The 15,051-nt window shown below is 42.7% G+C and overlaps 1 protein-coding gene and 1 long non-coding RNA gene across 2 annotated transcripts in view; both read left to right on the top strand.

Annotated features, from left to right (window-relative positions):
- The window catches only part of LOC142931620 (uncharacterized), a 40,940-nt gene that overhangs the window by 18,270 nt on the left and 7,619 nt on the right, over positions 1-15,051 (top strand). Inside the window, 7 exon segments of the mRNA XM_076075617.1 lie at positions 2,170-2,353; positions 5,777-6,014; positions 6,453-7,839; positions 8,331-8,342; positions 8,577-8,622; positions 13,768-13,796; positions 13,798-14,000. Coding sequence (XP_075931732.1) covers positions 2,170-2,353; positions 5,777-6,014; positions 6,453-7,839; positions 8,331-8,342; positions 8,577-8,622; positions 13,768-13,796; positions 13,798-14,000 — 2,099 coding nt within the window.
- Positions 4,153-5,670, top strand: LOC142931645 (uncharacterized). The gene is made up of 2 exons (XR_012947396.1): positions 4,153-4,293; positions 4,979-5,670. It is a non-coding gene; the product is annotated as an uncharacterized LOC142931645 (long non-coding RNA).

Raw genomic sequence — 15,051 nt, 5'->3', positions numbered from 1 at the left:
GATGTTCAAAGGTGTGGAACAATAAGAAATTGTACCGGGGATGTAAGTGAGTCATTGGGGGTCCCGGACTTTATTGATGAGCACAACTGCAGATGGGAAGAACCTGTTTTTGTGGCGTGAGGTCTTGGTCCTGATGGAGGTCTTGGTCCTGATGGACCGCAGCCTCCTGCCAGAAGAACAGGACTCGGAACAGTTTGTGTCCAGGGTGAGAGGGGTCGGCTGCAATCTTTCTTGCCCGCATGAGGGACCTGGAGGTGAACAAGTCGTCACCCTCTCAGCAGAGCGAATGATGCGCTGCAGTCTGAACTTGTCCTTGGCCGTGGCTGCAGCGTACCAGACGGTGATGGAGGAGTCAAAGTCCTGATATTTAAAGCATTTAATAATGGAACCCAATGAATTGTTTAAACAGTTGTATCCATATAGAAACCTGATCCCTAAACATTACCCGGCCTGTATAACAACAATAGGACCCCTGATACATATGTGGAGCGTGAGATTTGAAGCAAAACACAAGGCGCTCAAAAATACTCTCTTAAAACTTCAAGAACATCCCTAAATCTCTATCATTGGGAGACCTCACCTTTAAACCATGTTGAGTATGGACCCTTGAAGTGATTTATTGTGGACATTGAGGACAACAGTGACATGTTTGCCTGAGCCCTGCATGCTGATGTACCAAAACACATCTTCTCTACCAACTGGGTTACAATGCGTGGAGCAGAGAACAGGGCAGGACTCATCATCTGCAGTGAGATTGATCATGATAAGCCTGGCTTTTGCAGAATAAAGAAGATACTTTTAGTCGACAGTGTTCTCTACTTTGGACTCAACTAGTTTGTGGTTGACCATTTCAGTGAGCATTTCCATGCCTACCAAGTATGTGAAAGTGATAAAGTATTGTTATTAATAAGCCCTTTGACTTACAAAGTGCTTGTGATGGAGATGAGAGCCGATATATTGTTCCATTATTTTATTGTGCAGATGCAGTTAAGTTGTGCCCATGGTGCTTGGAAGATTTTTACTGAATAAAAAGAAAGATAAAATTGTTTGTTTCAATGATTTTTTTATAGTTGTTCACTGTTACGTCTTGTGGGTGAACACATTTAAACGTATGTGAACACAGATACACAATTCAGTGTTAAAAATACACTTTCATGTCTCATAGAACAACACTGTGAGCGTCAGATATTTAACTCTATTAAAGGGTTAAATATCAACACTGTCCAAAGCGTAACTCTGAACCGGTGAGAATTATATAAATACTGGTATAGTGTTCATTTAAACACTATACAAATTGATTTCACACTTCCAATTTTGCTGTTTGGTTATTGGTCCCTGATCCCAGAGTGGTGCCGCTTAATTATTAATATATGTTAATAATCCAATTGATATTAATAATTGTATTAATGTCAATAATTTAAGTTTTAATACTTGCTAATAACCAAACCCTCTCCTGCCAGATCCCAACAAAGCTTTATAGTGTTATTTATACTGTTAAAAAAATGTTTGCTGTTCTTCTGTAATTATTAGGTGCCATTTCTATCACTGCAGGCCGTCCTGTGTCACATGACAATAGATGCATAGATTAGATAGACACTGCATAGATGTTTGTTATTTCTGCTATTTTGCATGTTTAGGAGTATAATTGGCAATTAATGTGTTTATACATTGACTTCCTCAAGTATGTGTTTAATGTTATAATTTCTCACACACTTGTTACTTTCACCACCAGGTGTCCCTGTTGTTCCTCTTGTATATTGTTTTTCATGGTTTTGTTAAAATGTGTTATGATTTAGGTTAGATGTTTTACTTGGTTGTTTTTGTAGCCCTTGACTAGTAATGTGTGTGTTGTGGAAATGTATCATATGGTTCTTTTAGTTATAACTTGCATTGTTTAAACCTGCATATATCACCCTAACCCTCTTCCCACGGAAAGGCTGGGAACCTGGCCTTGGTGGCCAACAACATCTGTGAGGGGGAGGGTGAAGGGAGAGGAGACGAGATAACGCGCATATATACTCTGTTTTGTCTTTTTTTAAATTTTGTTAGACCTCCGAACCATCCGTGGGGAAAGAGCTCTATCCATTCAGCTGAATTTTGATTGAAGTGTCTGTTCATTAAATATGTTTTTAATACTTTAAGAAGTTCCATCGTGATTATTTCTCACAGAGAGGTTAAAAAGAATTTTATCCACCACAAATGGCGACGAGGATGGGATCGGACGAGTAGCCAGGACTCCGTTAGACGACGGAAGCGCAAACGATATAGCTGTTCCTCCCTGAAGGTGAGAGGCTGTCAGACGGTGTTCCAGATTGCTGTACCGATCCTTGAACCGGAAAAAGAATCCCACTCGGTGAGAGATTATCTTGTGATGGAGCAGACACTTTGATGGTTGAACTTCGGGCTCGCACGTTTAGAGTGCTGGACATTAGGTCCTAGGGTAACTTGAAGGTTTTATAGAGGTTTGGTGTATCCTTTCAAGTTGAGTGATCGGACCAGATGTTCTTAAAATTCTGAGACAGTTAACTAGAGAGAAGTTGGTAAACCGGTATTCTCGCACCTAGAGGGTGGCGGACAGACGTGTCCCGGTGAACTTGTAGTATTAAAAAAAAAAGAAAAAGATTTGGTGTATCCTTTCAAGTTGATTGATTGGACCAGATTGGGTTTGAAGATACCAGAATCAAGTAACTACAAGAAGGTGGGTAAAATTCAAAGTTAGTCTGAGCCTGAGCAGCCTGATGCCAAGGTCTTATCTCCAATAATAAAATACATGTGGGACAAAGATAATCGAACGGCCAAACAATTGGAAAATGGACGAAATTGGGGTTCCCTGGAAAAGGCAACTTTAGCCTAGGAAAAAAAATTGGATCAACTCAAACCGTGTCTGGAGCAGAGAGGACAAGGCGAAGCAGAAACAGATGAAGTAATGTCCAAGAGGTAAAGAAAGAAACAAATATATTTGAATAAGACATATATATAGAATGCAAGAGAACTTTTACCTCCTTTGTGCGTTATTATAAAATATCTGCGGCATTCGCACCAGCCGTAATCGACCTGCAGTGTGTTGTATACGACAATGGAGTATAACCATGCAGTGACAGCCCTGACTGAACTTTGTAAAAAGGCTTTTACGTCATCCGTGAGCCTGAAATACATCACACCTAATAGAGTTGTGTGATATGGAATACTGCAACATGCAGAACAACAACAGACAACAAGAAAAGACTGAGTTTGTCAGCGCAAACCCGAGGATGCCCAGCTGACAATGGAATCAGGCCATGACCTGCGAGGAGGAAAGGACGGAGACAACAGGGGAGAAAGAGGAGAACAGAGGGGCAGAGGCTTTGAGACACACACACTAGCTGAAAACTTTGTGTGCCAATCCGGACACAGGAGAAGAGACTGCCACCAATCTATATGGAACAAAGACTGGTGGGAAGGCTCAACAATCAGAGGAGGGGAGGAGCAGGCGGCGGGGCGGACCCCAGTGATGGACCCCAGTGATGGACCATTCCACGCACACACATTACAACACAGAGGGTGAGTTAACTTTAGATTCTGACTATGACAACCTTGTACATTCAAAACACACATTAGAAACTAGACAGACACCACTAACACCCACATACCATGTGTATTCGAATGAAAAATTAAGGTTTTAGAAAGTTACCACCGATTATGTTACTATTATGTAACTATTAAGATGGAAATAACGACTTCCATACGTTTAAGGGCTTTTATTTTGTAGGTTACCAACTAACCCGGATGTTCTTCTGAGAACAACATGGCGCCTAACGTTGTTAGCAGCAGCAGCGTCTCTTTGTTGTGCTGATAAAGTCTCAGTTAGCTCCATCAGTACTGATCCATCAGAGTCTCTGTGTGTCTGGATAAACATGTCTGAATGGACTTTTAGCTCTTCACCTTTTTTTCTGGATGTTTCTCCTCTGACTCATCTCCCGGTAGCCTACAAAGCTATTGAAGTTAGCTTAGCATGCTAGCTGGAAACAGACCGACGGGGACGGAAGTGATCCACACAGCGCTAGTCAGAGTTTAATGAGAGCAAACGGTGTTTGTGACGCAGTTTGTGTGGTTCTGAGAACATGTCTAAAGTCCAAATGCTGAGATGTTTAGTCAACCAGCGACTAACTGCGGCTGCTGAAGAGATATTTGGTGTGTTTGAAAGAACGATAGCAGAGTACGAGGAGGAACTCTCTCGTTCAAAAGAGGAGAACGAGCGACAACGGAAACTACTGGACGCTGTTTTCATCCCTCAGCTTCGGTTACACAGAGCAGGTTGGTTCATTAAACACTCAGCATCTTTAACACACAAAGTAGATGAGATGAGAACGTGCAGCGTGTTGAAATCTAAAATATGTTCACATCACATAAGAGAGTTAACGGAATTGATTCCTGGTCCGGACAGTTTTTTTAGCGAACATTCCAATAACATCCACATCTATTCGGACCAACTTCTATCCTCGTTGTAACCACTGGGTGCTGTTGGTTTTTCGGGGATATTAACTTGTTTCAGAGAATTACCATCAATGCTGTCAACACATCCGGGACCGTAGTTCTGTCCTTCACAATAAGATATCACGCTTCAACAACTCCAAATGATGCAATAAAAGCTCCTTAATTTCCATTTGAGTGTATACCACCACCTGCTGGATGTTTTGTTAAACTCTTCTCATGTCAATCACTTGCAACACACCAGCTGATGCATGAATTTAACAATTATGTACACGTATATTATATATCACAGTTACTATTATAATACACAGTGCAGAGTAAGAGTTCTGTTACAACTAAAAACACAAATATTCATGATTGAAAAGCTACATTGTTGAAGCAAAAGACAAATTACTTTTTCAAAAGATTGAAAAGATGATGCAAACATTTATTTATATATAAACGGGACAAAAAGAAAATTAAAAATCAGGACACAAACAACATTTAACATAATCATCTTCATCATCAGCTCCTCGTCTCAGCCCACACACATGGTGTGATACCATGAGTGGCAGCTGTCACACTGGACCCACGACACCAATCCCTCCGAGCTCTCAGGATGGTCAGGTTTCCTGCACCGGCCGAACCCCCAAACTGTCTGCTCCATCTCTTCAGGAGTGTGACCTATGAACAGATTATTTTAACTTTTAATTAAAGAAAACTATCAGATGTTCATGGGTTGGCATACAAAGAAAGTTAACATGAAGTACACTACCGGTGGATGTCGTGGGTCCAGCAGACGAGGAGCTGGATGATGAAGGTCTGGTCTCTGCAGGTTGGGAGGCTGTATGAATATCAGAAAAAGCAAGAACATGTTTTGTTTACTCTCCATCATGACTAATGTCAACATCATGTTATAATATTGCTTGTTTTATTCAGATTATATAAAGTATACAGTGGGAGGGAGGGAGGAGTTTGGGACCCATGGAGGCCACACCCCACTGCTGATGTTGAAGGCTCTAAAATAATAATCATATTTTATTATATTATATTTCTAATCATAAGAGCCACTGCTGGCTTTCAACAAATGTACAGACAGTCTCTCTCACTCTCAAACACACACACACACACACCAACATTATTTATATTATTTACTAGATCATTGTATATGAATATACTTTATGTAGCCTGGCTTATAAAAAACAAAAATCTTTTTATTTCCTTATGTCTGCTGTTACGTTTCAGAGCTACAAACAAACAGCTGCCTACCTTTAACTAGCGCTGCTTTGAAATTGGTAGGTTGGGCTGGATTCTACTGCCCTGACAGGGGGAGGTGAACCTCACCCATCAGGTGTTCCACCTCGGCCAGCCTAGTAGACCTTACCCCGGGAGGCATGATGCTGCAGTTAATGTACAGGTTCTCCAAGAGGCCCTCCATCAGATGCTCAAGGCCAAGACAAGAGGGTCAAAGGTCATGACCGTCTTCAGGCTGAAGAGGAGTCATACAGGTCTTACAGCCGGGAGAGACAAAAACGTTCAAAATACTTTCTCATTGGTGTACAAAGGTAATCGACAGTGATCAACAATGATAATAGTGATGTTAAGTTAGCAAAAAAGAAGACTCCTTCTCTCTCCCCCTCTCCTTGCATTCATCAAACTAAACCAGGGAACAGCATATATCCCCATTTCTATCCCCAACACCATGTGACTCAATTACCGTAAGTGACCAAATAGGGTGTACAAAATGGCCCATGCTGTACCTGACTCCTACTCTAATGTTATAGAAACAAGAACAAGTCCCGCAAAGAGAAACTTTGTATCACAGCCAGGTAAAACACATGTCAGTTTTTAGTTTGTGTTAGTTTGAATGAGGTCTGAATATGTTCTACAAAATGTGCAACATGTCTCCCCACATTATAGGAAAGTAGTGAAATCAGTGGATTAGTTGTTAACATGAAATTACAGTTTTCTAAGGTGTGTATGTAATTCACTATTTTCCACAGACGTCCAGCAGCTGTTGGTGGTTAAAGAAGAGCAGCAGGAGTGGAGCTCCAGTCTGGACCAGGAGGACCCAGAGCCCCCACACATTAAAGAGGAACAGGAGGACCCAGAGCCCCCACACATTAAAGAGGACCAGGAGGACCCAGAGCCCCCACACATTAAAGAGGACCAGGAGGACCCAGAGCCCCCACACATTAAAGAGGAACAGGAGGACCCAGAGCCCCCACACATTAAAGAGGAACAGGAGGATCCAGAGCCCCCACACATTAAAGAGGAACAGGAGGACCCAGAGCCCCCACACATTAAAGAGCAACAGGAGTACCCAGAGCCCCCACACATTAAAGAGGAACAGGAGTACCCAGAGCCCCCACACATTAAAGAGGACCAAGAGGACCCAGAGCCCCCACACATTAAAGAGGAACAGGAGGAACTCTGGACCAGTCAGGAGGGAGAGCAGCTTCAAGGTCTGGAGGAGGCTGATATCAAGTTCTCATTCACTCCTGTGAAGAGTGAAGATGATGAAGAGGAAGCTCAGTCCTCACAGCTTCATCAAAGACAGACTGAACAGATGGAAACAGAAGCTGATGGAGAGGACTGTGGAGGACTAGAACCAGGCAGGAACTCAGATCCAGATAGACATCCAGAACCAGATACTAATGAGAAGACTGGAGACTCTTCTGACACTAATGACAGTGGTGATTGGAAGGAGACCAGAGAACCTCAGTCAGGTTTAAACTCTGTGAATAATGATGAAGTTCCTGTCAGTGATTCAAGATGTAGTGCTGGTGAGAAACTTTTCAGCTGCTCAGAATGTGGTAAAAGTTTCACTCGAAATGGAAGTCTGAAGAAACACATGAGATTCCACACAGGAGAGGATCTTTTCAGCTGCTCAGAATGTAAGAAATCTTTTGGACATGGTGGACATTTAAAGAGACACAGGATGATTCACACAGGAGAGAAACCTTTCAGCTGCTCAGTCTGTAAGAAATCTTTTTCAGATCGTGGACATTTAGAGAGACACATGGTAACTCACACAGGAGAGAAACCTTTCAGCTGCTCAGAATGTGGTAAAACTTTCACTCTGAATGGAAATCTGAAGACACACATGAAATTCCACACAGGAGAGAAACCTTTCAGCTGCTCAGAATGTGGTAAAACTTTCACTCAAAATGGAAATCTGAAGACACACATGCGATGTCACACAGGAGAGAAACCTTTCAGCTGCTCAGAATGTGGTAAAACTTTCGGTCTAAATGGAAGTCTGAAGAAACACATGAGAGTCCACACAGGAGAGAAACCTTTCAGCTGCTCTCTGTGCGATAATAGATTTCAGCACAAGTCAGCTCTGAAGTTACACATGAAAGCTCATACAAGAGACAACCGGCTGTAGTGGTTCTGTTTGTATAGAAAAGGTGAATCTGACACACCACATGGCACATAACTCAGGGGAAGAACTCTGGTGCTTTTTTCCTATCTTTATTCAAAAGCATGTTGTTTTAATGTGAGAGCATTACTTATTGATTCCACGTTCAGATTTTGAATTGTTTCCCTCAAAACCCTGTCCTCGCACACAATCAGCCCCCGCTTACGATTAGTGACACAATAAACCTTGATCGCTCTGAGAGATCCATGCTTTGTTTAAGGTGACGCCTCCTCACGTTGGCAGGGAGCTGAGTACTGTCTTTAGTTTGATCCGGTAGACTGATTGAGTTTTTATTTTCTAGTTAGTGTTGGTTTTCTAGAGGGGTCCGGGGCACGCTCACCTGGAAGAACATGTTGTACATTATTTCATCAATCTGGTGTGTTTTGAGACCAAAACAAGAGGCTAGTTCTATGAAGAACTTTGTGCTCTTGTGAACTATTGTGTGATCTTCTTTTAGCGGTGGAGGAATGTAACTAAGTACATTAACTTAAGTACAATTGTGAAGTACTTGTACTATACCTGAGTACCTGCAGCATTAAATGGATGAACACATTAATGCGTCAATTATTAGTATCCAATGATACAGGCCTACCATAAATATGTATTTGAAATGGGCCGTTCAGTATAGTCAGTATACTTTTTTGACATGACAGTACTTTTGTACTTGTACTTAATGTGGTCAGGTGGGTTTGTGCTCTTTCAGGTTTGGAGACCCTGACACCGTTTTTGCTTTCATCTCTGCAATATTAGTATGTTTCTCTGTAAATCATTTTCTTAGAAATAAATGTCTTTAATTTTTACACTTAAAGGGATATGTTGAGTATTACACTAAAACTGATATTGATTCTTTTAGGAGTCTAAAATACGTCCACAGCAGTACATTGCTTTTCTCCCAACTCCATCTACTGGAGTAATTCACTGACTGTGGAGAAGTACTTCATACAACCACACTTCTCAACATCTCAACTGTCCCTTTACATCTGTCTGATGCCTTTTTTTGTTGGTCTGTTTTAACAAAGGTTGGGTAATATTGTTAAGATACTTTTTGTAACCTCCTGGACAAAGTTGACTTCATAACAGTTTGTGACTAAAGATTTGTCTGGCTTCATCAGGTCAAAAGACATGCATGTGTTGCCAAAACTGGTCTGAGTCAAGCTAAATTCTAATTTTTGGAACCAGCAGTTGCATTGCTGTATTCTAATTTTATATACTATATAACTAAATATTAACTATATATTCACTTGTCTTATCACTAAGAGTGTTCAATAATCCTAATAAAGCAGTTTGGCTATATTTGTTTTAATTTTGAGCCGTTTTGAGCTGTCACATCTGTCATATCATAAAAATAAATCTCTGGGATGTGTGTATGTAAGCTTGGTAAGGCCTGTGATTGGCCGATTTAATCATGTGACACCTCGTTAGATGCGGGATAGTCCAACGGGAGCCATGCGGGGGTGTTTGAGGATATGCGGCTCTGTTTACCCACTGAAAATCTCAGATAGGCTGGCCGAACCCCCCTGTCTACATTCATTGGTCCACCTGGCTGAATCCCTGCCATTTTCTCATTCATTCTGTCAGAGCCGCCATTTTACGCACACACACAGAGGGCAAGGCGTAGTGCAGGGCTGCAGCAGATCTGAACGGATTAGCAGGTTTCTTCGTCACGAAAATCAGCAAATGGTACGTGCCAGTTCAATTTTTTTTCTGCTGAAATGTGGGTTGATGGTTGGCAAAACTTATATAGCTTTTGAAGAAAGAGAGTAATTTGGACACGTCCAGTCGACGCCGGGTCGAATCACGCCCCTACTGGATGTGTCCTTCCGCCATGATCGCTGCGCGCTTTGTCATGAGAGACCCGAACAAAGAGCATAGTACGCAGATTTCTGCCCAAAAAAACGTGGTATTGTGGTAAATCTTCTAGATATCTTCTAGATATGATCTTAGTTCATGTATAATTGTGTTTTGCAGTGTGTAAAATGGCTCCCATGGTTGTTTCGCCCAGAATCTCTTTGTTACACAGGTATATGATATGTCATAAAATTGTATTCGTTTCGCAAAAGTGAATTGTACACAGAGTACACATGTGTGTACCCCCTCTAGGTCCCCTTTAAAGGGGACCCTCATCACCAAGAGGTTCAAGTATGTATTTTATGGGCCACGTGTGTATTTAAAGAGTAGAGTTGTGCAAGGATGTGTAGCAGTAAGTAATTGTCATAAGGATGTAAGTGTCCGAGTCATTGGGGGTCCTGGGTTTTGTTAATGAGCCCAACTGCAGACGGGAAGAAACTGTTTTTTTGGCGTGAGGTCTTGGTCCTGATGGACCGCAGCCTCCTGCCAGAGGGAAGGGATTTAAAGAGTTTGTGTCCAGGGTGAGAGGGGTCGGCTACAATCTTTCTTGCTCGCCTCAGAGTCCTGGAGGCAAACAAGTCGTGGTGGACTGCAGCCAATCAATCTCTCAGCAGAGCGAATGATGCAGTCTGAACTTGTCCTTGGCAGTGGCTGCAGCGTACCAGAAGGTGATGGAGGAGCAGAGGATGGACTCCATGATGGCAGTGTAGAAGTGCACCATCATTGTCTTTGGTAGGTTGAACTCCTTCAGCTGCCTCAGGAAGTACATCCTCTCCTCAGCCTTCTAGGTGATGGAGCTGATGTTCAGCTCTCACTTGAGGTCCTGGGTTCTGGTGGAGCCCAGGAAGCTGAAGGACTCCACAGTGGTGACCTGTGAGTCACACAGGGTGGGGCGCTTTAGGCTGGTAGTTTATGATCTGTCAGACCTCTACAGACAGAAGTCACTTGCTGAGAGCTGGTGTTGCAGTTTCTTAGAGTACTGTTGTTTAGCGTCTCTCACCGCCTTGCTAAACCTGTATTTTGACTCTTGAACATGTCCTTGTCCCCACTCCTAAATGCTTGTTCCTTTTGCAACCGTAGCTGTCTGAGTTAAGCTGTTAACCAGGGTTTGTCGTTGTTATAACTCCCCCTGGTGCATGATGGTACACAGCTGTCTTCACAGAAGCTGATGTATGACGTTACAGCCTCTGTGTACTCATCCAGACTGTTAGTAGCAGTCCTGAAAACATCCCAGTCTGTACAGCCCGAAGATCCTCCATAGCTTCACTGGTCCACTGCTTTGCTATCCTGACAGCAGGCTTACAGAGCTTTAATTTCTGCCTGTATGCAGGAATCAGAGTGTCCCAGTGCAGCACAAGGGACTGTGTGATAGGCCCCGCTTATTGTGGTGTAACAGTGATCTAAAATGTTCTCCTCTCTGGTTGAGCATTCAATAAACTGTCTGTATTTAGGAAGTTCATGGCTGAGGTTACCTTTGTTGAAGTCACCAAGGACAATAACTAGGATCACAGGACTCAATGACTACAGGCCCGTCGCCCTGACCTCTGTGGTCATGAAGTCTTTTGAGCGCCTTGTCCTGTCCCACCTTAAAACCCTCACCGACCCACTCCTGGACCCCCTGAAGTTTGCCTACAGAGCCAACAGGTCTGTAGACGACGCAGTCAACTTGGCCCTTCATTTCATCCTCCAGCATCTGGACTCCCCAGGAACCTACGCCAGGATCCTGTTTGTGGACTTCAGCTCTGCCTTCAACACTATCATCCCGTCTTTGCTGCAGTACAAGCTCTCCCAGCTGCACGTGCCCGACTCCACCTGCAAGTGGATCACAGACTTCCTGTCTGACAGGAAGCAGCACGTCAAGCTGGGAAAACACGTCTCAGCCTCCCGGACCATCAGCACCGGTTCCCCCCAAGGCTGCGTTCTTTCCCCTCTGCTCTTCTCCCTGTACACCAACAGCTGCACCACCAGTCCGTCAAGCTCCTGAAGTTCGCGGATGACACCACCCGCATTGGACTCATCTCTGGTGGGGATGAGTCCGCCTACAGGTGGGAGACTGGCCATCTGGTGACCTGGTGCGGTCTGAACAACTTGGAGCTCAACGCTCGAAAGACAGTGGATATGGTTGTGGATTTCCGGAAGATTGCAGCCCCACCTGCCCCTATCACCCTGTGTGACTCCCCCGTCGACGTGGTGGAGTCCTTCCGCTTCCTGGGCTCCATCATATCCCAGGACCTCAAGTGAGAGCTGAACATCAGCTCCATCACAAAGAAGGCCCAGCAGAGGATGTACTTCCTGAGGCAGCTGAAGAAACTCAACCTGCCAAAGACAATGATGGTGCATTTCTACACAGCCATCATTGAGTCCATCCTCTGCTCCTCCATCACAGTCTGGTACGCTGCAGCCACTGCCAAGGGCAGGCTGCAGTGCATCATTCGCTCTGCCGAGAGGGTGATTGGCTGCAATCTGCCGTCCCTCTATGACTTGTTCGCTTCAAGGACCCTGAAGCGAGCAAGAAAGATTGTAACCGACCCCTCTCACCCTGGACAAAAACTGTTCGTGCCCCTCCCATCTGGCAGGAGGCTGAGGTCCATCAGGACCAAGACCTCACGCCACATAAACAGCTTCTTTCCATCTGCAGTCGGGCTCACTAACAGAGCCCGGGACCCCCACTGACTCTGTCATCCCCAGGATAAGTTCCCACCGGTCACTCCCCTGCATCCCTTCTATTACACTCGACACTTTTACACTACAATTACATCTCACTTGTTTATAGTCCTATTCGTTGTTTATAGTCCTGTTATCTGTTCGTTTGTGCACTTTATTATAGATTTCACTTTATTTTATGTTTCACTTCATTTTATATTTCATTTATTTTATATCTTACTTTATTTTATATCTCTCTGTAAATTGTAATATGTTTCTACTTGCACTGATTGTTGTTGATTGTTAAATGTTTGCACCTCCCGTCACGCCAAATTCCTTGTATGTTCAACATACATGGCAATAAACGGTTCTGATTCTGATTCTGAACTAAAGGGTCCGGGTTGGTCTGTTCCACAGACAGTATCTGTACACACAGTATATGTATGTATTAAAAGTATTAAAATGTCCTGTGTGATTTTTTTTATATCATTAAATGAGTATTGCTATCATGTATTAATGTAAAAGCAGGATTTTACTGTTGTAGTTTGCAGTGAGAAATGGTGTCACAATTATCCAGAGCCCAAAGTGACACCTTCACTATATTACTTTGTTACTGATACATTCATGTTATTAAATAGAACAAGCAGCATCTTCACATTGGTGAAGCTGGAACTATGAAATGTTTTTACATGTAAAAAGACTCTAACCATCAAAATAGTTTCCAACTAATGTTTTGTCAGTCACAAAATAATTAATCATCCAATAGTTTCAGCTGTACTTGTATAAACTATTGGGTAGTTTTAACTGGCAACAAAACGTATCACATGAACTCCTTATATATTTGGGACAAGTACTATATTTGTACACAAGTGAATGTGATAAATCTACAGTGTTAAATGTTTGTGCTGCTTCAGTGAAGTCTGTATCTCAAATCTGTAATGTGAACTCTTTTATTGTAGCTCAGCAGCATGACAGTTGGATATTGGTTAAATGTATTTAGTTTTATGTTATTTATTTTTAAAAGTCATGAATATATTGTGTTCGACATGTAAAAATACGTGTCAGTAAAAACCTGGATGTTTTATTTTGACGGGGAAGAGGACCCGGAAGTGTTCTTCACTGTGGCTGACTGTGAACAGAATGGCGTCTAGCTCGTGAAGGAGTTTTTACGTTGATAAAGTCTCAGTTAGCTCCATCAGTACTGATCCACCAGAGTCTCTGTGTGTCTGGATAAACATGTCTGAATGGACTTTTAGCTCTTCACCTTTTTTTCTGGATGTTTCTCCTCTGACTCATCTCCCGGTAGCCTACAAAGCTATTGAAGTTAGCTTAGCATGCTAGCTGGAAACAGACCGACGGGGACGGAAGTGATCCACACAGCGCTAGTCAGAGTTTAATGAGAGCAAACGGTGTTTGTGACGCAGTTTGTGTGGATGTGAGAACATGTCTAAAGTCCAAATGCTGAGATGTTTAGTCAACCAGCGACTAACTGCGGCTGCTGAAGAGATATTTGGTGTGTTTGAAAGAACGATAGCAGAGTACGAGGAGGAACTCTCTCGTTCAAAAGAGGAGAACGAGCGACAACGGAAACTACTGGACGGTGTTTTCATCCCTCAGCTTCGGTTACACAGAGCAGGTTGGTTCATTAAACACTCAGCATCTTTAACACACAAAGTAGATGAGATGAGAACGTGCAGCGTGTTGAAATCTAAAATATGTTCACATCACATAAGAGAGTTAACGGAATTGATTCCTGGTCCGGACAGTTTTTTTAGCGAACATTCCAATAACATCCACATCTATTCGGACCAACTTCTATCCTCGTTGTAACCACTGGGTGCTGTTGGTTTTTCGGGGATATTAACTTGTTTCAGAGAATTACCATCAATGCTGTCAACACATCCGGGACCGTAGTTCTGTCCTTCACAATAAGATATCACGCTTCAACAACTCCAAATGATGCAATAAAAGCTCCTTAATTTCCATTTGAGTGTATACCACCACCTGCTGGATGTTTTGTTAAACTCTTCTCATGTCAATCACTTGCAACACACCAGCTGATGCATGAATTTAACAATTATGTACACGTATATTATATATCACAGTTACTATTATAATACACAGTGCAGAGTAAGAGTTCTGTTACAACTAAAAACACAAATATTCATGATTGAAAAGCTACATTGTTGAAGCAAAAGACAAATTACTTTTTCAAAAGATTGAAAAGATGATGCAAACATTTATTTATATATAAACGGGACAAAAAGAAAATTAAAAATCAGGACACAAACAACATTTAACATAATCATCTTCATCATCAGCTCCTCGTCTCAGCCCACACACATGGTGTGATACCATGAGTGGCAGCTGTCACACTGGACCCACGACACCAATCCCTCCGAGCTCTCAGGATGGTCAGGTTTCCTGCACCGGCCGAACCCCCAAACTGTCTGCTCCATCTCTTCAGGAGTGTGACCTATGAACAGATTATTTTAACTTTTAATTAAAGAAAACTATCAGATGTTCATGGGTTGGCATACAAAGAAAGTTAACATGAAGTACACTACCGGTGGATGTCGTGGGTCCAGCAGACGAGGAGCTGGATGATGAAGGTCTGGTCTCTGCAGGTTGGGAGGCTGTATGAATATCAGAAAAAGCATGAACATGTTTTGTTTACTCTCCATCAT

Source organism: Anarhichas minor, unplaced genomic scaffold (assembly GCF_050575085.1).
Source record: "Anarhichas minor isolate MPS153535 unplaced genomic scaffold, ASM5057508v1 ptg000053l, whole genome shotgun sequence".
NCBI classification, from domain to species: domain Eukaryota; kingdom Metazoa; phylum Chordata; class Actinopteri; order Perciformes; family Anarhichadidae; genus Anarhichas; species Anarhichas minor.
The sequence above is the reverse complement of the archived record's forward strand: the minus strand, read 5'-3'. Positions and strand labels throughout refer to the sequence as shown.